The sequence below is a fragment of the Pleurodeles waltl genome, chromosome 9 (assembly GCF_031143425.1).
Source record: "Pleurodeles waltl isolate 20211129_DDA chromosome 9, aPleWal1.hap1.20221129, whole genome shotgun sequence".
NCBI lineage: Eukaryota > Metazoa > Chordata > Amphibia > Caudata > Salamandridae > Pleurodeles > Pleurodeles waltl.
Window position 1 is genome coordinate 942,036,323 of NC_090448.1, and position 27,618 is coordinate 942,063,940.

Consider the following 27,618-nt stretch of genomic DNA (forward strand, 5'->3'; position numbering starts at 1 on the left):
GAGTGGGAGTTGGCCCGTAGTAAATATATGGACATTATTCAGAAGGCGCAAATGCACTTTGGGGGTTTTGCCTGGTTGAGTTATGATGAGGAGTTCAGAGCCCGAGTGAGTATCAATCCTGACAAGCCATGGGGAGATGTAGACCCAGAATTATGGATGCAATGGATGGCGTTGTCGCAATCCACGGCATCTACCCATATGGCCAGTGGTTTGCCAGTGGTTTGTAAACCGTTTCAGGCACGTCCCGCCCCGGAAGGGGCGGGCGTTGGACAGAGAACACCGTCTAACACGACGGGAGCTTGCTGGAACTTCAACAAGGTGTTCTGTTCCAGACATCCTTGCAAATTTAAACACGATTGCTCCAAATGCGGGGGCCGTCACCCGGTCACACAATGTTTTTCGCTTTCCAGTCCAGCTGAGCAATGGAGATCAGCAAAAGGCAGAGGGACTCAGGGCGCTCCTGCTCCAAAGGGGGCCTACGCCAGTTAGGTTAGACTTCATCCTACCATGGCTGCACAGATATCCCGATAGGGCAACAGTGATTAAGTTAGCAGAGGGTTTTCAAGAGGGTTTCAGGGTCAGCTACCCAGGCCCACGGAGTAGGCGCTGGGCGGGCAATTTGCGGTCTGCAAAAGAACTACCACAGGTGGTAAGGAATAAGCTCGACAAGGAAATGTCATTGGGCAGAATTGCAGGGCCCTTTTATGTGTGGCCGAGCCAAAATTGTATGATCTCCCCACTGGGAGTCGTGCCGAAGAAGGCCCCAGGTGAGTTCAGGTTGATACATCACCTGTCATGGCAGGAGGGCACATCGGTTAACGATTTAATTGCGGCAGAGGATACCAGAGTAGTTTACGCAACGGTGGATGATGCTATAAAATTGGTCAGGGTTTGTGGTTACGGGGCAGAACTGGCTAAATGCGATATACAATCAGCCTTTAGGCTACTGCCGATACACCCAGGAGATTTTGATTTGCTGGGGATGCAGTTCGATGGGGCAATCTATGTGGATAGGGTCCTGCCCATGGGTTGCGCGATTTCATGCGCTCTGTTCGAGGCTTTTAGCACCTTCATGCAGTGGGTCTTTGTCAAGATCAGTGGGCATTATGCGGTGACCAATTACTTGGATGATTTCCTGTTTGCAGGGAAAAGGGATTCCGGGGATTGCGCGAGGGCTTTGACAGTTTTTCAGGACATGGCGCATCAGATGGGGGTGCCTTTGGCACCCGAAAAGACTGAAGGACCCTCAACGGTTCTCACCTTTCTGGGCATTGAGCTAGACTCCATTACCCTGACAGCCAGATTACCGGCACAAAAAGTAAAAGAAAAGCTGGATTTCTTGGGAACAGTGAAGGAGGCACGGAAAATCGATTTGCGAACAGCTCAGAAGTTGTTGGGGTACCTAAATTTTGCTTGTAGGGCAGTCAGAGGGGGGAGGACTTTTTGCAAGAGATTGGGGCTGGCTAGGTCAGGAGTGGTTATGCCACATCACAGAATAAGAGTTTCAATGGGCCTTAGAGAAGACGTTAGGGTGTGGGAAACATTCCTGAAACATTTCAATGGGGTATCCATGTTTTTCTGTGAAGAAGAGACAGTATGGCAGGTACAGATATTTTCAGATGCGGCAGGAGCAAATGGCTTTGGGATCTTTTGGGACGGCAGGTGGTGCGCAGAGGCGTGGCCAGCACTATGGCTCCAGCAAGGGAGGAGTATTGCCTTTTTGGATTTTTTTCCCCTTTTGGTAGCCATGGCAGTATGGGGTCAGGAGTTAGCAAATAGGACAGTTTTATTCAGAATCGACAACATGGCAGTCGTGGAGCTGGTTAACAGACAGAAGGCAAGGGACCTGAGGGTTTTGCGCTTGTTGCGACGTTTTATGTTGCAGTGTTTATCTTTGAATGTGATCTTTAAAGCTGTCCATATACCAGGAGTTTTTAATGAGATTGCGGATTCCCTGTCTCGTTCACAGTGGCAGCGTTTCCGCAACCTGGCGCCAGGAGCAGAACAGACCAAGACAGCGGTCCCGGCAGACATTTGGGAGTGGGGGGGCATGATGATCACGGGGCTGGTGGAGATGTCTTTAGCGGAATCCACTCGGCGAAGTTACCGGCTGGCCTGGTTGGATTTTCAATCCTTTGAGCGGTTTGCAGGAAATTTTTGGGTGCAGAAGGGAAAGCAGCTAGAACAACGTGCTTTGCGCTTCGTGCTGTCCATGATACAGAAAGGTTTATCAGTGGCAACTATCGGTGGGAAACTGGCAAGTGTATCATTTTACGGGAAATTGTTTTTTGATCACGACCCGGTTAGAAATGATCTGTTGGGGTGGATGTTAAAAGGTTGGGGCAGGATTAGAGCAGCAGAGGGTAGAATGGCCAGAGAACCCATCAATTTTGAATTGTTACTGGAGTTGTTACATGTACTGCTGGTGTGTTGAGCAGACGAATATGAGTTAGCACTGTTCTGTTTATATATGGTGTGGATGTTTTTTGGAGCATTTCGTGTGTCAGAGTTGTTGGGTGTTGGGGCAGTGGTTGGGATACGCTACAGGGAGGTGTGCTTACATGGCGATCGATTGGGGATCTGGCTTAGACAATCTAAAACCGACCAACTAGGCAGGGGAAAGTGGGTGTGGTTGGAAAAAGGGGGCAACGTTTTGGCCTGTCCAGTGTTGGAATGGAGGAATTGTCAATCCTCGTGTATGTCGAACAGGTAAGCCGGGGTGTTTGTGCATAGGTCAGGGTCCAAGCTCACCAGCATTCAGCTTGTACGCGTGCTGAGGATGGAGCTGGGATGGACGGGCCACCGGGCCATGGATTTTGGCACACATTCGTTCAGAATTTGGGCAGCTACGGCTGCGGCTGTGGCGCATTTGGGTTGGGATTGGGCGAAGATCAGGGCGATAGGCCGCTGGAAGTCAAGGTGTTGTGAACGATATGTGAGACCCTGAGAGGAGAGGAATGACAGCGGGAGGGTTTGGGGGGGGTTACGTGATGTAAACAAGTTACAGTTATTTTTCCGTTGCAGGAGATGCGTTTGGTCCATCGCAGGGCAAGATGGTAACATGGCTTGTAGGCCATTCATTTATCCACTGGGCAGTGAAGTTCACGGAATACCAAATATATGGTCGGGCCCTGGGACTGTCCAGCAAACAGCACGAGGTGTTATGGTGGGGAAAGAGCGGCATGCGGTGTGGTAACCTGCTTCCCTTCATCACATCTAACTTATTGAACTGGTTATGTCCGGACTTGTTAATCATCCACTTGGGGGAGAATGATCTTCTGAAATTATCAGGACTCACGCTACTGCAACACATGCAGAGAGACTTGGAGATTATCAAGCAAAAACTGCATGGCACAAGCTTGGTGTGGACAGAATTTGTGCCTCGTAGAGTGTGGAGAGGGGCAGTCAAATATGGAGCTATGGAGCAGGCTCGCAGGAAGCTTAACAGAGCGATGAGAGTTTTTTGCTGGGCACAGGGGATAAAAATCCTGAAACATGAGGACATTACAGAGCAGGATGTAGCATTATTCAGAGATGATGGCGTTCATCTGTCCACGCTAGGGAACGCATACTATCTGATGGATTTGAGTCTGTTGGTTGAGGATTTGTGGGGGGAGAACATGTGGATCAGGGATAATGATTGAGGAGTCAAGGTTGCAGTAGCGTGGGTTTGGGGGGGGGGGCAGCAAAACGCCAAATGGGTTTGTGCTGGTTGGCAGTAGATGGGGGAGGGTGGTGAGTCAGATGCGGGCTTGGCCACCCTTCCAGGGAATAAACAAGCAGGTGAAGGCTCTGAGTGGGGGTACGCACGAACAAAATGGGGCATGAAAGGAAAAGGGGAGTGCATAGGGGAATGGAAGCGAAATAAGGGTTTGGAGGGGAAGGATGAGCGAGGAGATGTTAAAGGGAGGGTGTTATTAAAGTTGCGGTTTTCGTTTAAAAGATAAGGTTATGTTGCTTATTGCAATCATGTCCTAATAAATGACATTTTACACTAAACAGCTGTCACTGAATTATTTCCCGAAATATATTTATGTAACTCTTGTTGAAACCTGAGAGGGATGCAGCGTTTTACAGTTGGCTGGGCGGAACCTACCGGAGTATTGCAAAAAAAGCTGGATTCAGGGTCTTTTTTTGCATTTTTCTTATTGTATATTTTCTGTTTTCAGAGAGTTTTATTATTTTAAAGGAATAAAGCCAAAACGTAAAGTTCACAGTGTGCTTCCGGAAAAACATAAGGAAATATGTGAGAATACAAAAGCATAAACAGAAATAGAAGGCATACTGGCAAGTCATAAAAACAGATACATGTGCGAATTCATGGCAAACTGGAAAAAAAAGTAGAAGGTCAAATGCACCAAAAAGTTTGATATCACATAAAACACAAGGACCAAAGTACCTTAACAGAAGCATGCAGCCATATCAATTTAACATGTCATGTTTTAGAAAAGGAACAAAATACAGGAAAGAGTAAAAGAAATCCCTACCAAGTAGAGATAGAGGATAGAAATAAAGAAAAAGAAAAGAAGTGGGCTACATAGGTCAATACAACAAGATTAACATTATAAGCAGTCAGTATCTTCCCGGGGTGAGAGAGCTACAACTCTCCACAGACTCCCAAGCAGGGGTGGCTCCTACATTAGGGTGAGGAGTGTCGCCCCCCGCCAAGGTGAGACACCAGCACATTGCTTGCTGTGTGACTTACCAAGGTGAAAAGTCAGCGAACAGAAGACATGAAGAGGGTGCTAAGTTATTCAGACCAGGAGAACGGAAGGGAATACTGACTCGAGCAGCAAAGGAACAGAACTCCAGTGTCACACCACTCAGTCCTAGCCAACTGCCCTGCACCCGTCTCTGTGCTGCCCCAAACTAACACCCTTACAAATCCATTAGAAACCAACTACCTCTAGCAGCATCTGTGGCTCATCACTTTAGACCACAATAACTGAACAACAACAGAAAATAGACAGATCCTTGGTGATCCTCCCAGGTCTTGGTCCCAAGTGTACACACAAGGGCCCATATTTATACTTTTTTGGCGCCGCATTTGCGCTGCTTTTTGACGCAAAAGCTGCGCAAACTTACAAAATACGATTGTATTTTGTAAGTTTGCGCCGCTTGTGCGTCAAAAAATTACGCAAATGCGGCGCTAAAAAAGTATAAATATGGGCCAAGGTTTCTCAGTTTTGCCTATTGAGCACTAATTAAAAGAAGGGACTTGACAGGTTTAATGATCTCTCTTGACTATGTATCAGGTGCACCAGCCCATCTGGTAAAATATTGTGGCCTGCAGTGACAAAGACTGGCTCAATACCAAGCAGCACCAGTGCAGTAAGCCTACCTGTATCTGTCAAATCCAGCAAACTCATATTAAGTCATTTCCATCACTTTCGTCACACCTTACATGGCAGCCACACACTGCACCAGTTTGCAATTCTCTCTTCTTGAAATTCTGTTGAGTGACCAACATTCATGGGCCATTCCGTCTCTCTGACGTAAGTCCCATCACAAATTTCAGGCCATCATAATGGTACTGTAAGAGATGTAATTTACGGGAAGGGATGCTACTAACACAACCGCTTGAAATCCTGTTCTGGGAATCAAATTACACTCCGGTACCGATGCTCTGAAATACTAACAGTAGCACATGATGTCCTAGAATACTAGCACAATAGTCACCACAACTTGACCACATTTTAAAACCAGAACAAATCTTGTATACATGTTGTAGTTGAGAGGATGTAACACGAGACACATATTTTGTAAACCAGTGAAATGTACTTGCATTGTAAGCAACATTAAGCCTTATCTGAAACGTCACCTCTCACAGCCTATTTTGTCCATAATATCCATTACCCTATTGCAAAAGCTTCAAACAACTGCACTAATTGTGCTTTGAAAGAAAAAATAACTAACCTTCTTAGTTTTTCTGTTACTTTTTCTAATTCTTCCTGAGCTCTTCGGAGTTCTGTTTCGAGGTACTGTCGGGTGTTATCAAATTCAGATTCAAGCATTTCCAGCTTATGTGCCGTGTAGGATAATCGTTTCCGCAGTTCCTCCTTCTGATCCTGCAAAGTGCTGCACAAAAGGTGAATCTTAATTAGGTAAATATACAGGTAATTGTCACTGGCATCAATGGTGATAAGAGGATCTTCACGTTTAACTAATTTATTGTGGAAAATGAATATCACCGTTTTCATCGAAAACCGAGCGTGTATTTACATTTTACTATGCAAAAATATGTATATTTGTTTGCTGTTTCTGTTTGGACTCTTAAAAGTGAAAAACGCTACAAAATATTTTTGCCCAGGGTATGCAAAGTAGTATGTATTCATTTCTAACATTTCAATTCATTTTACCTTACAGGATTTCTGCATAACTTATTTGCGAAAATTAGAAAAGAATGATAGATGCAATCAACCAGAGGATGAAGAAAACCCCAATACAATGAACGAAATATTAAATATATAGTAACAATACACCGTAGAATACACACTTGGGAGTGACGCAATGTAATGCACTGCTAGAAGCAGGAATTACCTTAGCCTTAATATTGGTGCACACCTTACACACCTGGGTAAACTGGACCATTATGTACAGAGCTACAATGGACACCATTACATTAACTTCACACTGCATCTAAAATGGAACAAATACTGTTTTGTTACTTTTGGTGTCTTGGCGACAGAAAGCTTTGTCTGTTGACCAGAACTACTCTTTCCAATACACATCGAGCCGGCTGAGAATGAGTCCCTTGCTCATGGGGTTTCCTCCCTCTCTGCCCAGCAGGTGCCAATTTTTGAATCTGCAAAAATGCAGAATGCAGCACACATAGAAAAAAGAAACAATGAGGAGCATGTTGACGCTATCCCAGGTTTACCAGTGTTGATAAATCTGAGAATGCGCCAAAATCCATGGGTGGATCCGTGGGAACACCCATGCTCCACCTATGGAACACCTTCCCAGGGCAGAGTAATGCAACACAGAAATTTCTGCTGTGTTGCATTACTCTAGATTTATCAAGCAATACTAGGCCACCATAGATGGTGGCCTTGTGTGGCTTGATAAGTCTAAATAAAGAGCTGCACCAATAGTGCGCCCTGTTGCATATGGCCTGGAAATCTAAAGAAAGCCAAGCTGCTCTAACTAAGGTGTGTCACCATGCCCTGCCATCTATGTGCAGAATGGGCCATCAGGGTGAGGGCGTCTGATGGCTGAGGCTGTGCTCCCCTATCAAATAACCTCAACCTGGTTTCTGCTGAAAATCCATCTGGTCCTCGACCTACCAATGGCATGAGTTGGCCACAGGTTTGGTAGGTGGGGCATTTATGGTTATTTGGAGGATTCTCCACTTCTGCTAATTTCTAAATGATTCCCTTATTTTTGGAGAAATGCTGGAAGGTGCAAGGATCAACAACTCAAATGAGCAGCACAGAATCGAAAATATCAAGGTGGAAGCCAAATAAACACTGGCACACCAAAACCAAAATAATTAAACTGGGAAATATGGATTTACACATTTTAAAACAAGTCAACAAAACTGACAATGTGAAAAGGGGGAAAAACACTTTCCTAGAGACAAGAAGACTTATTTAGTAATAATGAGTAAATCTAGCTGCATACAAGTTTGCCTATGTTTGCAGCAGACTTATTATTTTTGGTAATTTAGGAAATTCCACTATCTTGCACTTGGAGGTTTAGGCTTTTCATTCATTTTGAGACATACACGACTTATACCATACCCATACCAGACATTGCCAGAAGGCATGCAATCAGCCACTTTGGGATTACGTGTGTTTTGCTCTTTTTCTCAGCCTCTTCGTGACATAAGGTGGTAGTACTTTAAATGTTCTGTTCTGGAAATACACTTGCTCCTGCCTTAGGTTGTATTACTTTTTGTTTCCTGACTGGAAAATCGCATGCATATTTTTCATGAATACCCACATGGACATCCTCGGGATTTTCAAGTTACATGTGGAAACCAGCTTTTAGGACCCTGAGTGCCAGAAACTTAAAAGAATGTGATATATGCCATAAATATCGCTGTGTGAAAAAGTATGAATCATGCACTTAAGTACCTCAGGGTGCAGAGGAATTCCTACTGAGCACTATATTTATGTTTTCCTAGCCCCTACTATGTTACTGGAGAATGTTTGAGAAGGATGTAAACAACCAGATACCTCCAAGTGTGGGTACCACTGCCAATTGGATAGGTTTGCTCTATATAAATACCACATATATACATATATATTCTCTATAAACAAAACTAAACCAAAAATAAGAAAGTGTCTCTGTAGGTATTTTCATTGGAACTGTGGACAACCTAGAGGTAATTAGCCAAGTTTGGTGAGTCAGATAGGGCTTGTATGTTTAAACAGACCATAATAGTTACACAAACACAAAATGCACCAAAGGACTATGTAACTGTTTGAGAGCTGCAAAGACAACTGTGGTGACATTCTGGAAGAAAAACGTGCCTCCAGATTTAATACACTGGTGCACATGCTTGTGGACCACTATGGCAATGGAAAAGCTGACATGTGCATGGTTGTCAATACCACTGACTTTAAAGCAATGTGGGGCCCATTATTGACATTCTTATAAAAAGGGTTCCCTTCCAGACCACCCCCAAAGACGACAACAATGTAGTTGTTCCCACTCTGATTGGGAAGTGACATGAGAGGGGTCTCCTATGATGCTGTGAAGATGTGGTATGGTATATATACAGGAGTAATAAATGTTTTATTTCTGGCTTAAGTAAAACATTTTTGAGACGTAATGTGTAATGGCCAAAACTTGGGTAGGGAGGGAAGGTAAGTTTGGGAAGTTGTTTTCATAACAAAATGTATTTTGTTCTCAATAAGCCAAAGTTCCAAACTTGGAAGATTTAGGTAGATCCCTCAGCTACTTGTGTTTGCTTTGAATCTAAATGTCAGATTTTTATCAAAACATAATATAACATATTGTTGCTAAAAATCACCAAAGGAGAGTATCTCCATGCTTTATTTAGTGAGGGCTCTGCCAGGTTGCAAATCCTGATGGTTTTACTTGGGCGAAGAAGATTAAAAACACTGCCAGGTGATAAAAGGTACCTCTCTAGAAGGTCAATAATAGATAGAAGGATGTTGAATGTTTAGGGTGTTTTTCTTGTGTGAATCTCTTACAGGAGGAATTTTGGAACTCTTCTCTCTGAAGTGAGAACATTTAACAAGCTGAAGGTCAGCTGGACTGCACTGCGTGAGACAGAGCTGCTGGAAGCGAGCTCTGCAGAGATTTCTGGAGTCTCAAAATTCCACAGCTGTGGTGTGGTGCTGTGATGGCATCTTTTTGGATAGATGCAGGCATGCCAGTCTTCTCAGGAAGGCTTTCTGGCTTTTTATACATTTTCATCTATACTGAACAGTTTTAGTTGTGTTCAACGTTTAGCAGGAATCATTAGATACATTTTCTTCAATTCTTCTGCACACACCGAGGTATAGGGCTTGGGGTAAATGAGGTCCCAAAATCAATGACTGTCGAAACCACTCTCTGCTCCCCTTTTCATCCTCACCTCTAACATTATTAATTAGTCATAGAGGCTTTATTAACACTTGTGCCACCTACCAACACTTACATCTGGTTCCATGCTGGACCTAGGAAAGCTTTGAGAACTTAGGAGGATATTTAAGAGCCCTTAGCTCCATTCTAATGCCACATTAGTATCATTTTCTTTACGCTAATGTGGCGTTAGAAGGCCAAAACCAATGTGCCCGATTTACAAAGTGAGGCAATGCCTGCATTGCCCCACTTTGTAACACTTTGCTCCACATTATGCAGGGGTGTTCACCCATTGGGGGGGCAAACAAATGGCATAAAGAAATCTAAGAGATTTCTTTGCATAATTGTGTTCAGCACTTTTAATGCCTGCCCACAGCAGGCATTAGAAGGAGGCTTCCATTGGTTACAATGGGCCGCTGGGTGCTTTGCAGGATTAGCATCAAATTTGTTGATGCTAATCTTGCAAAGCGCCAGACTAGCATAATAAATTCTGATGTGAGTCCCCTAACTACCGCCATGGAGAGCTGTATTTTAAATATGGCACACACATTGTGGCGCTAAGGGATGCAAGAAAAGTAGTGCTGCACTATTTGCAGCTCCACTTTTGTTAAAAATGCCCCTGGGCTTCTTAGATCTTGGTGGAGAAATTCAGTCCCACAGGAACTCTGGAGAAAGAGAAAACAGATCATCTCTTTCTCTAGTTCAAGAAATAATTAAACATCTAAAAAGTCAGCAAACACCACTTAAGTACTTCATTGGAAAAAAACTATGTTTTAATTGGTGCAATTTTAACCCCAAAATATCCAAGGAACACTAGTCCAAAAGTTTCCATTATTCAGCTGTGAGAAGATGGTTCTGCCCATTTAAACTGCCAAGATTTTTCGGATTTTTGATCACCTGGCTTTAGACCTTTCACTGTTGTGGAGCCTCCTAACCTATGACTCACCCACAGTAAACTCATGGCAGACAGAGTGCACATGCCTACCGCCAGTGTCCACCTTTTAGGATAAGACTGCTGCACGCGTACACACCTGTATGCCTGCGTTTGAGGGCTGTGTATGGGAGACTCCTGTTGTGCACAGCCCTGGACCTGCACACAGGTAGCTTGGAGCAGAAGGGACACTGCAGGATTGGGTATTGACCTGGGGTAGGCCTTATGATGCTGGTGTACACATATAGGAAAAGTCAGTTAGTTTCCTGTCTTGTATGTAGTGACTCTCTATTATACACTTACGGGGAAGGATGCCTTAAGGGCTCAGCTCCGCTTAATCTTAGGCTACAGAAACCTGAATCATACCGATTTCTGGCATAACCTGTGAAAAGATCAGTTCTGCAAAGTCCAAAGACATACTTATAGGTCATCCAGGAATATCATATTTCTCTGGGTCACTTCAGGATCAGGGCCCAGGACCTTTGTCACCCTGTTGGGCTGGGATAACTATTTTTTTTTTAAGTGGCAGGAACAAAGCCTTACCCCACAAACAGAGCAATTAACAATACTTAAGTCAGCTCCTAAATGAGGAAAGAGGTGGAGCGAACTGCTCTGCTTCAATCAGCCATCTGTAACCCTTTATCAGGAAAAAGGCCTGCCTAAGCCCACTAAACAAAGGAGGGAATCTGGACCTCTGGAGGTAAGCCAGGAGTGTTGCTGGAGAAGGCCCCGGTTGTGTTGTGAGTGGTGGACCTGAGACACAGAGAGCAGATGTGACAAGTGAATCCTGCGTGACGCTATTTTGACATATACCAGCAGACTGGGCAGGGAGGTTGGGACAGGGACCGAGAGGTGACGTGGCACATCAGAATAGGCCAGAGGTGCATCCTTGCTGGAACTTCCACCCCCACGTAAAAGGGCCAGCACAGGGGAGAGATCTATGGTTTTCTGCTGCACGCTGGAACCGGAAGCAGCTGCAATGGACAATTGGAAAGAAGAACCCCTTGATGGTCCTCTGAACTAAGAACTCTAATTGACATCAGAACCAGTGGGGAACTCCCCAGGACCAGGAAAGCTGGCTCCCCTGCACCCTCTGAGGACTAGTTGGGAGAAAGACTGGGCTTTTGTGTCAAGGTGGTGAGAAGTCCAGAGGAAAGGCAAAGAGAAAGGCTGGTTCAGGGAGCCAGTGAGACCATCTCCCTGCAAAGTTTGTTGCCTAAGGAAAGTGCTCCAGGTGGCTAGAGATCGCTGCCTGGAGCAAAAGAAGACCTAAAGCAAGAAAAACAGGCTAATGAGGGTCGAGATATCTGTCTAAGGAGGATTTTGACCTTTGACCTCCTTTTTACCAGCGACAAAGCACATGAGTCTCTGCCGCCATATTCTGCCTTGCCCCGGGTTTGGCCAGGGCCCAGAGGCTGCCCCCAAAAACAAGAAACTATGTGAGAGCGGGAAAGGGCCCAAGACCCTATCAATGGGCCTGAGAATAAATTGACTCAGAGGAAACATAGTTGTGCTCCCCTGCGATGGCAGGAAGAGGCCAGGACCCTTTCCCTGGGCCCCAATGAGAAGACTGAAGTGAGGGAGCATTGTTGTGCTCTCTCGCGATCACGATATTAAGCCCAAGGCCCCATCCTTGGGCCCCTGGTGGCAGGAGAAGAGGAGTGGCAGTGCTGCCACACTCCCCCATGGTGCTGACCCACCAAGCTCTCCGCGTCCATGACTGGGGGGAATGGGAGGCCAACCACAATCAATGCTCCTGCCCAGAGGAGTGGGCAGGCCTGACGAGTGCCACGGGCTCCCACAGCAGCACATGGTAGTGATGCCCGCCCGGGAGTCAGTGGTGACAGGCACAGTTGGGCTCCCTGAGATGTCCCCCAACGTGGGACACTGCACCTAGGGTGCCTGGGTGGAACAGGCCATCCCAGGGTGAAACAAAAGTGTGGCGTGAGACCAGAAACAAAGAAAAAAACGAAGAAGAATCAAGACACAGGTCTCCCTTGCTCAGCTGGACTGCCATTAATAACAAATGCAAACCCTCGCAGAGGAGCACTACATAATGTCCTTCGGGGCTGGACTGAATACAAAAGTAAAACCACTCATTTGTGGCTTGTGGTGGATCATGGAGGACTGAGCCACCACCAAGGGCATCACAAGTTTTGGGCAGCTGCTTGAGTGTTGCCACCACCCCCATAAGAGGATCTCCAGAGGCTAAACCCTAAGTTGGGTGGGACTTTAAAAAGAACATCCTCCAGGAGTTTTGGTGTATTTTCAAGTACTCCCCAGGCTGCAGAATGTTGTTTTCAGCTGGGAGTGCTACCCCTTTTTGAGGAAAAGTCTATGGCTGCAGTCTCTGTGGCCTGAAGGTGTTCAATATGAGTTTTTATGCTGTGCAATGCTCACTAGGAGCAAAAGTCTTTAACTGCATGTGTTGTTATTATACATTTAATGTGCTATATTTTAATTGTGGTATTTCATGTTGAAGGTATTTTGAGTGCACAAATCATTCCAACCTGCATACACACTTGCCTTATCAATGTTTTTATTGAAATAATGATGGTGACAGACACTTGTGGTCAACGTTTGCATGCTTTATTGCCAGTATTAAGAGTGGTAATTTAAAGTTATTGGCAATCATTGCATTTTAAGTACAGGTGACTGTTTTGACATGTGATTTGTTTAAATAGACCCCATTAGGGGTGGTAAGAATGATAACACGATGTCATCAAGAAGTATTTCCATCAGCTTATGTATATTTATAAATTGCTGCATAGTATTGAGTAGTGTGTGTGTGTGATAAATGTACTTTTTCCTTTTTCAAAAGAAACAGCCCAGACTGGAAAATCATTTATGGAGTGTTATTATTGTGCACCTGTGAATGGTGAGTACTAGCCCATACCACCTTCACTGAGCACTGAGTAGGCCTTTGACTTCTCTACTTCGCTTACCTGAGAGAGTCATGCGCTACAATGGGGTGTTTGGTTTCCAGTGGAGAGCAAACGTGGACCCATTAGTTGTGCAGGCTACACAACTAATGACCCTTTTTTTTACATCAACCATATCCACTTTTAATGCACAATGACATCAGTAGAGGGCAGGGAATGGCTTTATTCGGGCACTCCAAATCTCATGCGCTTCTGCATTTAAATTGCCAAATTGCAACATGCATTGCTTGGAGTAACTGCTCTGTTGATTCTTGTTCTACCTGTATCAACTTCACAAGGAAAGCTATTAGATTCGAAGGAGCCACCCTTCTTCCTGGTAGACACGAAGCCAGCAGTGCTTCCCTGGGCCCTGAGTCAAAAAAAGCAAATGTGTTACTCTCAGCAAGTAATAGCTTCTGTTAAAGACAGCATATGATTCAACTACAAATTCAGGTTTATTGATGGGATAATAAGATCTAGAAAGTGCATGAAGCAAATTTAATTTACTAATACTAAGAGCAGCTCAAAACTCGTATATCCTTTTTAGGGTGAAGCCTGCGTCGCATGCGCTCGCGCATGCGTATCGCTAAGCGAGGCTCTTTTGTAATTAAAAAGGGCTCGGAGCCCCGTCCACGTCACGTCAGTGTTTGTTATTGGCTTGTGGGCTTGCCCGTTAGAATCTGCTTGATTTCATTAGTGGAAGGCAAGCATACGTCATGCCTTTTCCGGTGGATAGCCCTCCTCGAGCGCATCGACCAAGTACAGAAAACATGCGAGGCTCGCTGTTTTCTGTCCGGCTCGTGGACTACTTTTTCTCACTTTTCCCAGTGCGATCTCGCTTGGCAGAAGTCAAGTGCTTTACATAATATCGACCCTGTTTCACAGTTAATTGCACTTTTTCCAGTTAGTACATAAATGCACTTTTGCCAATATGTTTCATTACCAGTGAAAAGTCGGGTTAGGAGTTTACAACGCTATCAGCTCTAACACGAGCAAACGCGAGCCCCGTTGCATTGCAAATGCTTGTTTCACTTTTCAATTGGTTTCTTTAACTGACTACACATCATTGTTCATTTGGTTTCACATTAAAGCAAGCTATCATTTGTACTGTATTAACAATGATTGTATTAATGCCACAAGCTTCTTCTCTGGTAAAATTATAAAATAGAAGTAATATTTCACCTATCTAATTTAAGAGATAAATGTTTCATCAAAATCTGCATATATTTTTGGTTTTTGAGGCAGGTTAGGGCTGCTAACAAAGCACTCTCGCTGAGTCCAAGTTGTTTGTAATATTTTCGCCCACTGGCTAACCCCTGTTTACCTATGGGTCGAAATTACGAGTTTGAAGGTATTTAACGCATCTGATATTTATTGAATGCTTTAAATAACGCAACCTTTGTTAAATTTCATCAGGTCAAACCTGCCGAAATTTAACAGGGGAAACATACAGTATTTACCGTTGCATGCAGATTTATTGCATTAAACATGGAAATCCGCATGTTATTCCCCAGAAACTTGTAATAGGTGTTATTTATTGCACCTGATATATTACGTACCCCACGGTATCGTTATTTATCAGGGGCGATAAATAACACCTCAACTTGTAATAATGCCCAAACTGTTTATACTTCTTTGTCCAGAGATTTTTTCAGACATGAGGGTTGACCTGCAGGATCAAAAAAATAAACGAAGTCTTACTCCTGGGTAAACAGAAGGCAGAAGCAAGAAATAGCATTTCCCTCATACCAGAAACTCAATTAAAAGGGGAAGTTCTAATGAAATCATTAAACAGTGTAAAAACGAGTAGGTTTGCCTGGTGTAATATTACACTTAGGGCCATATTTATACTTTTTGACGCAAAACTGCGCTAACGCAGTTTTGCGTCAAAAAAATTAGCGCCGGCTAACGCCATTCTGAAGCGCCATGCGGGCGCCGTATTTAATCAATGACGTTAGCTGGCGTTAGCCGCCGGCGCTGCCTGGTGTGCGTGGAAAAAAACGACGTACACCAGGCAGCGCCGGCATAGGGGATATGGAGCTTGGGCGACAAAAAATGGGGCAAGTCAGGCTGAGGCAAATTTTTCACCTCAACCCGATTTGCGCCATTTTTTCCGACTCCCAACCCCCATAGAAATTACTCCTGTCTTAGCAAAGACAGGAGTCATGCCCCCTTGCCCAATGGCCATGCCCAGGGGACTTCTGTCCCCTGGGCATGGTCATTGGGCATAGTGGCATGTATGGGGGCACAAATCAGGCCCCCCTATGCCACAAATTTTTTTTAAAAAAATGACTTACCTGAACTTACCTTAATGTCCCTGGGATGGATCCCTCCAGCCTTGGGTGTCCTCCTGGGGTGGGCAAGGGTGACAGGGGGTGTCCCTGGGGGCATGGGAGGGCACCTCTGGGCTCCTTCAGAGCCCACAGGTCCCTTAACGCCTGCCTTTTCCAGGCACTAAAAAACGGCGCAAAAGCGGGCGTACGTCATTTTTTTGGACCCGCCCACTCCCGGGTGTGAATTTTGCCCGGGAGTGTAAGTACGGCGCACATGCCTCGGAGTCAATTTTTTAGACGGGAACGCCTATCTTCCATCTCATTAACGCAAAGTAGGTGTCCACGCTAAAAAATGACGCAAACTCCATGGACTTTGGCGCTAGACGCGTCTAACGCCAAAGTATAAATATGGAGTTAGTTTTGCGTCGGAATTGCGTAAAAAAAAACGACGCAATTCCGGTGCAAACGGAGTATAAATATGCCCCTTAGTTTGAATGCATTCAACGTACTTATGTTGGCAGTCAAGATTTGAGTGCATTTACAGAAATTCTTTAGATATGATGCAAAAGTACAACCACAATCCATGTTGGAAGTCCCAAATGAGGGTCAGAATACGCAGTATCTTAAGGCGACCTAAAAGAAGGGGAGCTTGACTTTCTTACTTAAATATAACAGGAATACCCACAACACTATGGGGTGAAGAAGTCAGACATTCAAACCATTAGACGCCCCAATACTAAACAGTCTGCAGTTCCCTTTTTTAGATTCGGACTTGAGACAGCTTTGGTTGCCTTGACAGATGACAGTTTTCAGTAACAACTCATATACATGATATATATAGGAGTGCTTTTGGTCAGTGAATGTCATCCACTGGTTTGTTAAACTGTACTTCACATTTTGCTTACATTTTCTCCAGTTTTACGTCAAGATGCCCCAAGACAGGTTTGAAATGTAAACCTTTACAATATGTATGCCTTTTAAATGTAACGCATTATTGACTTTTTAAGGATGAGCAAACCCATTTACAACTAATGCATTTGAATGTCGGCAACGACATTTAAAATTGATGAAGAATACATGAAATTGGAAACTGGTTTACTAAGACAGCACCCCCCCACTGAATGATCTGCTGTGTCTTCAAAAAATCGAATTAAAATTTCTCAAATATTCATCATCAACAATGTAAATTTCTTAAACTGCACACTACATGAATGAACCCTCCCCATAGATACACACTTTTAAAGTTTAAACACTTCTAACCGATTTTTAAATGAGATCATAACTAAATTAGCATTATTTTTAAAGTAAATGTACCAGGAAAGGCGTATGTTTTTTCAACCGTTATCTTTTGAACATTCAGAAATATGTGCTTGGATTGAAGATAGCAGTAAAATTGGGGAGGAGTAAGAGGGGAAATGTGGCAGAGGCCCAGGATGGCCACTTTCTCCTAACAATTCATTGTTCTTGACCTCTCCTGAGGGACAGTCCTTTTACCCATAGTAACATGATATAAATACAGACGTGAGATAGGAAAAAATGTAGATCCCTCCTGTAAAGTTAATTCACCCCTCATTACTGTAACACACAATCAAGAGTTAATTTACACTATCTGATTCACTGAATAGGGATGCTTCAGTACCAGAGACCATAGAACGAAAGTGGATGAAGTGATAGGGGTAAAAAGAGATCTGTCTCTTATGCACCCTGAAGGAACAAACTAGGGCTTGGGTAAGTGTAGGAAAGTACCATCTAGCCTGGCATGTTACCCCCATATTTCACTGTATATATGTTGTTTTAGCCCCTGTGTCACTGGGATCCTGCCAGGCAGGACCCCAGTGCTCATAGTATGTGCCCTGTATGTGTTCCCTGTGTGGTGCCTAACTGTATCACTGAGGCTCTGCTAACCAGAACCTCAGTGTTTATGCTCTCTCTACTTTCTAAATTTGTCACTGCAGGCTAGTGACTAAATTTACCAATTCTCATTGGCACTCTGGTACACCCATATAATTCCCTTGTATATGGTACTTAGGTACCCAGGGTATTAGGGTTCCAGGCGATCCCTATGTGCTGCAGCATTTCTTTTGCCACCCACAGGGAGCTGAGACAATTCTTACACAGGCCTGCCACTGCAGCCTGCGTGAAATAACGTCCATGTTATTTCACAGCCATTTTACACTGCACATAAGTAACTTATAAGTCACCTATATGTCTAACCTTCACCTGGTGAAGGTTGGGTGCCAAGTTACTTAGTGTGTGGGCACCCTGGCACTAGCCAAGGTGCCCCCATATTGTTCAGGGCAAATTCCCCAGAATTTGTGAGTGCGGGGACACCATTACACGTGTGCACTATACATAGGTCACTACCTACGTATAGCGTCACAATGGTAACTCCGAACATGGCCATGTAACATGTTTAAGATCATGGAATTGTTACCCCAATACCATTCTGGTATTGGGGGGACAATTCCATGATCCCCCGGGTCTCTAGCACAGAGCCTGGGTACTGCCAAACTGTCTTTCCGGGGTTTCCACCGCAGCTGCTGCTGACGCCAACCCCTCAGACAGGATTCTGCCCTCCTCGGGTCCAGGCAGCCCTGGCCCAGGAAGGCAGAACAAAGGATTTTCTCTGAGAGAGGGTGTTACACCCTCTCCCTTTGGAAATAGGTGTGAAGGGCTGGGGAGGAGTAGCCTCCCCCAGCCTCTGGAAATGCTTTGATGAGCACAGATGGTGCCCATCGCTGCATAAGCCAGTCTACACCAGTTCAGGGATCCCCCAGCCCTGCTCTGGTGCAAAACTGGACAAAGGAAAGGGGAGTGACCACTCCCCTGACCAGTACCTCCCAGGGGAGGTGCCCAGAGCTCCTCCAGTGTGTCTCAGACCTCTGCCATCTTGGAAACAGAGGTGTTGGGGGCACACTGGACTGCTCTGAGTGGCCAGTGCCAGAAGGTGACGTCAGAGGCTCCTTCTGATAGGCTCTTACCTCTCTTGGTAGCCAATCCTCCTTTCTTGGAAGCCAAACCTCCTTTTCTCGCTATTTAGGGTCTCTCCTCTGGGGAATTCTTCAGATAACGAATGCAAGAGCTCACCAGAGTTCCTCTGCATCTCGTCTTCCACTTCTACCAAGGATCGACCGCTGACTGCCCCAGGATGCCTGCAAAACCGCAACAAAGTAGCAAGATGACTACCAGCAACATTGTAGCGCCTCATCCTGCCGGCTTTCTCAACTGTTTCCTGGTGGTGCATGCTCTGGGGGTCATCTGCCTTCACCCTGCACTGGAAGCCAAGAAGAAATCTCCCGTGGGTCGACGGAATCTTCCCCCTGCTAACACAGGCACCAAAAGACTGCATCACCAGTCCTCTGGGTCCCCTCTCATCCTGACGACCGTGGTCCCTGGAACACAGGAACTCTATCCAAGTGACTCCCACAGTCCAGTGATCCTTCCGTCCAAGTTTGGTGGAGGTAAGTCCTTGCCTCCCCACGCTAGACTGCAAACCTGTGTACTGCATGATTTGCAGCTGCTTCGGCTCCTGTGCTCTCTTCCAGGATTTCCTTTGTGCACAGCCTAGCCTGGGTCCCCAGCACTCCGTCCTGCTGTGCTCAACCCTCTGAGTTGGCCTCCGGCATCATGGGACCCTCCTTTGTAACTCTGCGTGGACTCCGGTTCACAAATCTTCCAAGTGCCTGTTCAGGGACTTCTGTGGGTGCTGCCTGCTTCTGTGGGGGCTCTCTGAGTTGCTGAGCGCCCCCTCTGTCTCCTCCTCCAAGGGGCGACATCCTGGTCCTTCCTGGTCCCCAGCAGCACCCAAAAACCTCTACCACGACCCTTGCAGCTAGCAAGGCTTGTTTGGAGTATTTCTGAAAAAAATGGAAACACTTCTGCAACCTTCATCGCAACATGGGACATCTCCCGTCCAAAGGAGAAGTTCCTAATCCTCTTCGTTGTTGCAGAACTCCAAGCTTCTTCCACCAAGAGGCAGCATTGTTGCACCTTCATCCGGGGGTTTCTTGGCTCCTGCCCCCCCTGGACACTATTGCGACTCTTGGACTTGGTCCCCATGCCTTGCAGGTCCGCAGGCCCAGGAATCCACCTTCAGTGCCTTGCTGGTGTTTGTTGTTCTTGCTGAATCCCCCTATCACGACTATTGTGCTCTTCTGGGGTAGTAGGTGTACTTTACCCCTACTTTTCAGGGTCTTGGGGTGGGGTATCTTGGACACCCTGACTGTTTTCTTACAGTCCCAGCGACCCTCTACAAGCTGCCATGGGCCTGGGGTCCATTCATGATTCGCATTCCACTTTTGGAGTATATGGTTTGTGTTGCCCCTAGACCTATGTCTGCCTATTGCAACCTATTGTAATTCTACACTGTTTGCATTACCTTTCTGACTCTTACTTACCTGTTTTGGGTTTGTGTACATATAACTTGTGTATATTACTTACCTTATTACTGAGGGTAGTCACTGAGATACTTGTGGCATATTGTCATAAAAATAAAGTACCTTTATTTTTAGTAACTCTGATTATTGGGTTTTCTTATGATATTGTGCATATGATATAAGTGGTATAATAGGAACTTTGCATGTCTCCTAGTTCAGCCTAAGCTGCTTTGCCATAGCTACCTTCTATCAGCCTAAGCTGCTAGAGACACCTCTATTCTACTAATAAGGGATAGCTGGACCTGGCACAGGGTGTAAGTACCACAGGGTACCCACTATAAGCCAGGCCAGCCTCCTACAGTAAGAAAATGTGATGAGCCACCAAGGAGACAAGAGCAAATACTGGGGTACAGAGAAAGGAGCACTCTGTACAATGATGACCACATTGTGACGGTGCAAGCACAAGAGTACAGGGACAGTGCTGGTTTACCTAAGCAGTGCCCATGGCCGCCATATAAAGCACAGAAAATATCACAGGAACAAGCGAAGACTGAGGATCCTACCAAGCTCAAGGGTTTAAGGCATCAACAATGAATATCACCAAGGAAGTGGGAGCATTCTTAAAGTGCAGGGACATATAGCACATGTGTTAGACCTGACAGCCTTAGGGTAGTCACCCCTAACTTTTTGCCTGCCTCCCTCCACTTTGTGGACACTGTTTTTGCTGGTTTTTAGACTCTGCGCACCTTACCACTGCTAACCAGTGCTAAAGTGCATATGCTCTCTCCCTTAAAACATGGTAACCTTGAATCATACCTGATTGGACTATTAATTTACTTATAAGTCCCTAGTAAGGTGCACTTTATGTGCATAGGGCTGGTAAACTAAATGCTACTAGTGGGCCAGCAGCACTGGTTGTGCCACCCACTTAAGTAGCCCCTTTTCCTTGTCTCAGGCCTGCCAGTGCAGGGCCTGTGTGTGCAGTTTCACTGCCACCTCGACTTGGCATTTAAAAATACTTGCCAAGCCTAGAACTCCCCTTTTTCTACATATAAGTCACCCTTAATGTGTGCCCTAGGTAATCCCTAGAGCAGGGTGCTGTGTAGGTAAAAGGCAGGACATGTACTTATGTAGTTATATGTCCTGGTAGTGTAAAACTCCTAAATTCGTTTTTACACTACTGTGAGGCCTGCTCCCTTCATAGGCTAACATTGGGGCTGCCCTCATACACTGTTGAAGTGGCAGCTGCTGATCTGAAAGGAGCAGGAAGGTCATATTTAGTATGGCCAGAATGGTAATACAAAATCCTGCTGACTGGTGAAGTCGGATTTAATATTACTATTCTAGAAATGCCACTTTTAGAAAGTGAGCATTTCTTTGCACTTAAATCCTTCTGTGCCTTACAATCCACGTCTGGCTGGGCTTGGTTGACAGCTCCTTGTGCATTCACTCAGACACACCCCAAACACAGGGTACTCAGCCTCACTTGCATACATCTGCATTTTGAATGGGTCTTCCTGGGCTGGGAGGGTGGAGGGCCTGCTCTCACACAAAGGACTGCCACACCCCCTACTGGGACCCTGGCAGACAGGATTGAACTGAAAGGGGACCTGGTGCACTTCTTAGCCACTCTTTGAAGTCTCCCCCACTTCAAAGGCACATCTGGGTATAAAACAGGGCCTCTGCCCTACCTCATCAGACACTTGCTGGAGAAGAAACCTGAACCAGAAACTACATCCTGCCAAGAAAAACTGCCTGGCTGCTCAAAGGACTCACCTGTCTGCTTTCTACAAAGGACTGCTGCCTTGCTGTTGGCCTGCTGCCTTGCTGAACTCTTGTCTGGCTGTGAAAGTGCTCTCCAAGGGCTTGGATAGAGCTTGCCTCCTGTTCCCTGAAATCTCAGGACCAAAAAGACTTCCCTCTTTCACTTGGACGCTCCGTGCGCCGAAAATTTCGACGCACAGCTTGTTCCGCGGTGAGAAAAACGCCGCACACTGACGCTGAACGACGCAACGCTCTTGGGACGACCGGAAATCCGACGCACGGCTTCGCAAGGACAACGCCGCCCGACCTCTAGAGGAGAAATCGACGCGACGCCTGCCGTGAGATCGTAATTTTGACGCGCAGCCCCGCAGAACGACGCGCAGCCGGAAAACAAGCAGGAAAATCCACGCACAGACCCGGGACATCTGGTAATCCCCGCGATCCACGAAAAGAGACTGTCTGCGCGCCGGAAACGATGCACGACTTCCCCGCTTGGAAAATAACGACGCAAGTCCGTGTGTGCTGGGGAGAAATCGACGCACGCACACTTTTTCCACGCACCTCTTCTTTTGTGGCCCTCTGAGGAGATTTTTCCACTCCAAACCAGGTACTTGTTCTTGAAAGAGACTTTGTTTATATTCTAAAGACTTAAGACACTGTATATCACTTTTAAGTGATATCCCTACAATTTCCCATTGCAAACTTGTTAAAAATGGGGTCTTTGGTTGACAGTCAGGTTACCCCCTGTTCAAGCAAGGACCCTCAGTCTAGTCAGGGTAAAAGAGAATCACCCTCAGCTAACCCCTGCTTACCCCCTTGGTAGCTTGGCAGAGCAGTAGGCTTAACCTCAGAGTGCTAGGTGTAAAGTATTTGTACCAACACACACAGTAACTTAATGAAAACACTACAAAATGACACAACACCGGTTTAGAAAAATAGGAAATATTTATCTAAACAAAACAAGACCAAAACGACAAAAATCCAACATACACAAGTCAAGTTATGAATTTTTAAAGATTAAACTCAAAAATAGCGCTTAGAAACAAAAAATGCTTCTATGAGATGTTAACACTGCGTCGTGACGGAGTCGTTCCCAACAAGCCAACACCAGCGGCGCCGGACACGGAGTCGTGTAGACCCCCAAGTACAGTACCTTTGGTGAAGAGTGAAAACAAGCCGATGCGCGAAGTGGGGAATCGCGGCGTCTGTGCAAAACGTTGAATCCATGCACTTCATGCGGCGTCGGTCACGATGTGGTGCGGCGACTTCCACGGAGTCGCGGACTTCAGCGGGGCTGCTGCGGCGTTGGGCCTGCGAAGAGCGTCGCGTTCCAGCGAAGGTCACGGCGTCAGGTGCAGACGGCGTTACCGGAGTCAGCAGCGGCGTCGGTCCGAAGTCGATTTCCTTGGATTCCACCAGCTTTCCTTTCAAGGGCCCAGGGACTGGATAGGGCACCACTTGTCAGAGCAGGAGTCTCTCCAGAGACTCCAGGTGCTGGCAGAGAGAAGTCTTTGCTGTCCCTGAGACTTCAAACAACAGGAGGCAAGCTCTAAATCAAGCCCTTGGAGATTTCTTCACAAGATGGAAGGCACACAAAGTCCAGTCTTTGCCCTCTTACTCTGGCAGAAGCAGCACTGCAGGAAAGCTCCACAAAGCACAGTCACAGGCAGGGCAGCACTTCTTCCTCAGCTATCAGCTCTTCTCCAGGCAGAGGTTCCTCTTGGTTCCAGAAGTGTTTCTCAAGTCTGTAGATTTGGGTGCCCTTCTTATACCCATTTTAGTCTTTGAAGTCACCTTTCTTCAAAGGGGACTCACACCTACTTGTGAAATCCTGCCTTGCACAGGCAAGTCATCAGACACACAGCAGGGGGTTGGAGCCGGCATTGTCAGAGGCAGGCACAGTCCTTTCAGATGAGAGTGACCACTCCACCCCTCCCTCCTAGCAGAGATGGCTAATCAGGAAATGCAGGTTACACCCCAGCCCCCTTTGTGTCACTGTCTGGTGTGAGGTGAAAAACAACCAACTGTCAAACTGACCCAGACAGGGAATCCACAAACAAGGCAGAGTCACAGAATGGTTTAAGCAAGAAAATGCTCACTTTCTAAAAGTGGCATTTTCAAACGCACAATCTTAAAATCAACTTTACTAAAAGATGTATTTTTAAATTGTGAGTTCAGGGACCCCAAACTCCACATGTCCATCTACTCCCTAGGGGAATCTACACTTTAATCATATTTAAAGGTAGCCCCCATATTATCCTATGAGAGAGACAGGCTTTGCAACAGTGAAAAACGAAATTGGCAGTATTTCACTGTCAGGACATATAAACCACATTACTATGGCCCTCATTCCGAGCCTGGCGGGCGGCGGAGGCCGCCCGCCAGGCTTCCCCCCTCCGAAATACCGCTCCGCGGTCGTAAGACCGCGGAGGGTATTCCGAGTTTTCCCCTGGGCTGGCGGGCGGTCTTCACAAGACCGCCCGCCAGCCCAGGGGAAAACTCCCTTCCCACGATGACGCCGGCTCGTAATAGAGCCGGCGGAGTGGGAAGGTGCGACGGGTGCAGTTGCACCCGTCGCGTATTTCAGTGTCTGCTTTGCAGACACTGAAATACTTTTAGGGGCCCTCTTACGGGGGCCCCTGCCGTGCCCATGCCATAGGCATGGGCACGGCAGGGGCCCCTAGGGGCCCTGCGACTCCCCCTCCCGCCATCCGGTTCCCGGCGGGAGAACCGCCAGGAACTGGATGGCGGGAGGGGGAGTCGGAATCCTCCATGGCTGCGGAGCGCGCTCCGCAGCCATGGAGGATTCCTACGAGCGGCGGAAAGTCAGCGGGAGACCGCTGGCTTTCCGCGTCTGACCGCGGCTAAACCGCCGCGGTCAGAATGCTCGTAGGAGCACCGCCAGCCTGTTGGCGGTGCTCCCGTGGTCGGTGGCCCTGGCGGCCACCGACCGCCAGGGTCGGAATGACCCGCTATATGTCTTACCTTATCCATACACTGCACCCTGCCCTTGGGGCTACCTAGGGCCTACCTTAGGGGTGCCTTACATGTAAGAAAAGGGAAGGTTTAGACCTGGCAAGTGGGTACACTTGCCAAGTCGAATTTACAGTGTAAAAATACACACACAGACACTGCAGTGGCAGGTCTGAGACATGATTACAGAGCTACTTATGTGGGTGGCACAACCAGTGCTGCAGGCCCACTAGTAGCATTTGATTTACAGGCCCTGGGCACCTCTAGTGCACTTTACTAGGGACTTAACAGTAAAACCAATATGCCAATCAGTGTGAACCAATTACGTACACATTTTAAACAGGAGCACATGCACTTTAGCACTGGTTAGCAGTGGTAAAGTGCCCAGAGTAACAAAAACAATAAAATCAGAGTCCAGCACCCATCAACAACCTGGGGAACAGCGGCAAAAAGTTAAGGGAGACCACGCCAAGGATGAAAAGTCTAACACGTGTCCCCCCCAGCTAAAAGAGGGGAGCAACTACCCAACCTCATGGGAGTTCTCATCACTAAGGCGGAAGAATCTGGACAGACCATCAGCATTGGCGTGCTCTGTACCAGGACGATGTTCCACCGTAAAGTCCATCCCCTGTAGGGAAATGGACCACCTCAACAGTTTTGGATTCTCACCCCTCATCTGCATTAACCATCTGAGGGGCCTGTGGTCGGTCTGAACTCGGAAGTGAGTCCCAAACAAGTAGGGTCTTAGCTTCTTCAGTGCCCAGACCACAGCAAACGCTTCGCGTTCTATGGCACTCCACCTACATTCCCTGGGTAGTAACCTCCTGCTAATGAAGGCTACGGGTTGATCTAGGCCCTCTTCATTAAGCTGTGAGAGTACTGCTCCAATACCATGCTCTGAGGCGTCTGTTTGCACAACAAACTCCTTGGAGTAGTCAGGTGCCTGCAGCACAGGTGCTGTGCACATGGCAGCCTTCAGGGCATCAAAAGCGTTCTGGCAAGCCTCTGTCCAGATCACTTTCTTGGGTTGCTTCTTAGAAGTCAACTCAGTTAAGGGGGTAACAATGGTACCATATCCCTTAACAAACCTCCGGTAATATCCTGTGAGACCTAAAAAGGCTCTCACTTCAGTCTGGGTCTTGGGAGGCTCCCAAGCCAGAATCGTATCAATCTTAGGCTGTAGGGGTGCTACCTGGCCACTCCCCACCTGGTGTCCTAAGTACACCACAGAACCCTGCCCTATTTGGCACTTGCTCGCCTTAATAGTGAGGCCTGCCTTCTGCAGGGCCTCTAACACTCTCCAGAGGTGTTGCAGGTGTTCCTCCCATGTGGAACTAAACACAGCAATGTCATCCAGGTAGGCGGCACTGAACTCATCCAGTCCTGCCAACACCTGGTTGACCAACCTCTGAAAGGTGGCAGGGGCGTTCTTCATCCCAAAGGGCATCACATTGAAGTGGAAGTGCCCATCTGGGGTAGAGAATGCTGACCTCTCCTTTGCCCCCTCAGTTAAGGCAATCTGCCAGTACCCAGATGTTAAATCAAACGTACTGAGGTACTTGGCAGCTCCTAACCGATCAATGAGCTCATCAGCCTGGGGGATGGGGTGTGCGTCAGTCTTGCTGACCGCATTGAGACCCCGGTAGTCCACACAGAACCTAAGTTCTGGAGTGGCACCAGGAGCAGCAGCCTTTGGGACCAAGACCACTGGGCTGGCCCAAGGACTGCTGGAGTGCTCAATAACCCCTAGGGTTAACATTTTGGAGACTTCCTCCTTAATGCAAGCCCTGACCCTGTCAGTCACCCTGTAAACCTTATGTTTAACAGGTGTACTGTCCCCAGTGTCCACATCATGTGTGCACAGGTGTGTGACTCCTGGGATCAGGGAAAACAGCGAGGCGAACTGTCCCAGCACGTGGCGACAGTCCCTCTGCTGTTCCTCAGTCAGGGAGGGGGAGAGGATCACTCCCTCCACAGACCCATCTTTCTCTCCTGCAGACAGGAGGTCAGGAAGAGGCTCACTCTCTTCCTCCACCCCGTCATCTGTCGCTAGGAGCATGGATAGCTCAGTCCTCTCAAAGTGTGGTTTGAGGCGGTTGACATGTAGGACCCTCAAAGGGTTCCTGGGGGATTGCAAGTCTACCAGATAGGTGACCTCGCTCTTTCTTTCCACCACCTCAAAAGGCCCAGTCCACTTATCTTGGAGAGCCCTAGGCTCCACTGGTGCCATGACCCACACTTTTTGTCCAGGCTGAAACTCAACCAGAGTGGCATTCTGGTCGTACCACCATTTCATATCCTCCTGGCTTGCTTCCAGGTTCTCCTGAGTGAGACTCCTGAAGCGGGCAGTCTGGTTTCTTAGTGCCAGCATGTAGCTAAATACATCCTGGGGTGGTTTACTAGAAGCTTTCTCCAAAGCCTCCTTCACCAGACTGAGCGGTCCCCTCACAGGGTGGCCATAGATGAGCTCAAAGGGGCTAAAGCCAAGTCCCTTTTGAGGCACCTCCCTGTAAGCGAACAAAAGGCATGGCAAGAGAACGTCCCACTTACGCCTCAAGGGCTCTGACAGACCCTGAATCATGCCTTTCAAGGTGCGGTTGAATCTCTCAACCAGACCATTACTTTGGGGGTGGTAAGGGGTGGTGAACTTGTAGGTTACCCCACACACCTTCCACAGAGACTTCATATAAGTGGATATGAAGTTTGTACCTCTATCAGATACCACCTCCTTGGGGAACCCCATGCGGGCAAAAACCCCCATTAAGGCACGTCCCACCACAGGGGCAGTGACCGTCCTTAGAGGAATGGCTTCTGGGTACCGTGTGGCATGGTCCACCAAGACC

At 46.9% G+C, this 27,618-nt stretch overlaps 1 protein-coding gene across 4 annotated transcripts in view; it reads right to left on the reverse strand.

Annotated features, from left to right (window-relative positions):
- Nucleotides 1–27,618, reverse strand: part of BEGAIN (brain enriched guanylate kinase associated) — a 1,046,953-nt gene that overhangs the window by 506,560 nt on the left and 512,775 nt on the right. For all 4 annotated transcript variants that reach the window (XM_069208336.1, XM_069208338.1, XM_069208337.1 and 1 more), the window contains one exon: nucleotides 5,917–6,078. In XM_069208336.1, coding sequence (XP_069064437.1) covers nucleotides 5,917–6,078 — 162 coding nt within the window. The remainder of the gene's footprint in view (nucleotides 1–5,916; nucleotides 6,079–27,618) is intronic.